The sequence below is a fragment of the Trachymyrmex septentrionalis genome, unplaced genomic scaffold, assembly GCF_001594115.1.
Source record: "Trachymyrmex septentrionalis isolate Tsep2-gDNA-1 unplaced genomic scaffold, Tsep1.0 scaffold104, whole genome shotgun sequence".
In the NCBI taxonomy this organism is placed as follows: domain Eukaryota; kingdom Metazoa; phylum Arthropoda; class Insecta; order Hymenoptera; family Formicidae; genus Trachymyrmex; species Trachymyrmex septentrionalis.
Window position 1 is genome coordinate 77,800 of NW_017304165.1, and position 2,384 is coordinate 80,183.

At 27.9% G+C, this 2,384-nt stretch overlaps 1 protein-coding gene across 1 annotated transcript in view; it reads left to right on the forward strand.

The window, feature by feature from the left end:
• Positions 1 to 1,282: 1,282 nt before the first annotated feature.
• The window catches only part of LOC108745448 (multidrug resistance-associated protein 4-like), a 4,429-nt gene continuing 3,327 nt past the window's right edge, over positions 1,283 to 2,384 (forward strand). The window contains exon 1 of the mRNA XM_018481611.1: positions 1,283 to 1,495. Within this exon, the coding sequence (XP_018337113.1) occupies positions 1,283 to 1,495 (213 nt within the window). The remainder of the gene's footprint in view (positions 1,496 to 2,384) is intronic.

Consider the following 2,384-nt stretch of genomic DNA (forward strand, 5'->3'; position numbering starts at 1 on the left):
TTTTCTTGTGGAATATAGGGATTACGAAGGAATACTTATATTTAATAATAATAAAATACATGCGTTATTGTAATTTTTCATATGTATAGGTACAAAAGTGTCTCGGATACCGACCGCTCGAGATGATCCCAACCCGAGAAGAGTGATATTTCAAAGAATTATTTTTATACTTAACAATTTATTATATGTTTAAATTAAACAATTTCTTATTTTTCAGTTTCTTTCAGAAATTTTAATCATTAATTCCGCTATGTATATATATCTATTTGACTTATCTCGAATCTCTGTATCCACATATTTTTAATTCATGTATTTGCGATAACATTGTTAAAAGAATATAAAGCATTTTGCTGTTATATTCGCTGAGAATGACTCCAAAGCGAAGATTTAGGAGATGTAGATGATAATCTGATGTTAATAACTATCTTCATTTATTTTGTCGAACGTTTCGTAACATCTGATCTGCATCTCCTAAATATTCGCTCTTACATCTGCGTTTGACTCTCATTATCCCTTTTCTGAACTTTACTGTATTAAGAACAAAAATAAAAAATTTATCATGTTTTATGTTTACACTAATAAATTATATTATTAATAAGAATAATTGTAGCAAAGGTCAGGACTCGTTGGCACAGTTTGTACAACTTCGGTATTAGATTTTTTAAACAAAATGAATTATTATGATTAAAATATATCAATACGAGAGAATCTTTATTTACATTTTTATACGATTAATGATTCTATACACTGTGTAGTTTCTTTCCAATAAATGAAATGTGGACATGTTGCATTATAGTTAATTGCTTCGATATGTGGAGTAAATTGGTGCATATCACAATGTGAATTGCCTCTATAATAAACCTTATATTAAATTAACAAAAACGTAATAGAAATAAAAATAAGATAGTAGATATGTACTTCTTAGTAAAAATTCTATCTTTAAAAGTTATTTTGTAATAATTAAATAGCAAAATGTTATTACAGAAAAATAAGTGTAAATTATTTTAATTTTACCTTCTTTTGATATGGACATATTAAATATAAAGTGTTTTGTCAGAGTTAAATTGTAACTGAATGTTCACACGTGCTGTACAGCAAGTTACACCTTTTCTTATTATATGAGAAAAAAGAAAAAAATTGATCTGAATTAATCTGAAATTTCTCTCTCTCTCTCTCTCTCTCTTTTGCTCACTCTTTTTAGATTTATTTTAGATTTATAAATTTATTTGGAGGAAGTGGAGAGAGTTAAATTTCAACTTTTCCTCTTTAGTGTAGCGTAGTAATGGTACCGATCTTGCAAAGTTGGATCATCAAATACTTCATTAATGATCCTAACGCGAAACATAAAATCTCAACGAATGAGGTGATGATCTACATCGCCTTCCTGATCATTACCAATGTCATCGCCATTATGTTGTTACATCATTCTGTCATGCAATCGTTACATGTTGGCATGAGGATACGTATCGCCTGCAGTTCTCTTCTCTATCGGAAGGTAATAATGCGAATTAACTAGTGAGCAGAGTTGGGAACCTTTTTACCTTAAAAAAATAACGCGTTACCGTTACAGTAGTTACTTTTTGTTAAAAAAAGTAACTTGTTACCGTCATTAGTTATCATGGTATTCATTTTAAAAAGTTACATATTACCATTACTTGAAAAAGTAACGAACCGTTACTTCTTGAGAAATTGTTGAATTAAGCTCCGTCACATATAATATTGATAAAATTAATTTTATTCGACGCGTTTTTGCACAACAACCGAACCTATCAAAAACAATCGTCGGGAGCTAAACTCAACAATTATGGAATTTAAATTAAATATGGCTTTTAAGCATTAATGTCATTATTAGAAATGTATTTTAAGATTCACTTCCAGTATAGAAAAGTAGTATATATGTAATGTGAATTACAGATTTTTAATACTGATCATAATTATTGGAATACAGTTTAAAATATAAAATATAAAATATTTTTTAAAAAATAGAAATGTGAAAGCGAACATTTTGTAATTGTATTTATTGCAAATAATAACTTTTTATTACAGATAATACAATGTTAATTGAATTATCTACAATTGTAAATATAATAAGAATTTGTTTATTATTTTTCAGTTTGGTTGGAATTTAAATCTCGGCATACTTTAGCAGTTCAGTTATGGTGTCAGTTGCCACAAGTCGGACGAATATACTATTGTTTTATCGTGTCGCCGTGTTGCTTCATGTAGTAAACTGAAACAAAATGATATATACTATGAATGACAAGAAAACGTCTCTTTCCACCATCAATATAATTTTGAGAAAAATTCAAAATTATAGCAATAGGATTAATTTGAATTTCCACGTGTTACCTACATATTATTTCATAAGTACCTCATAGATTACG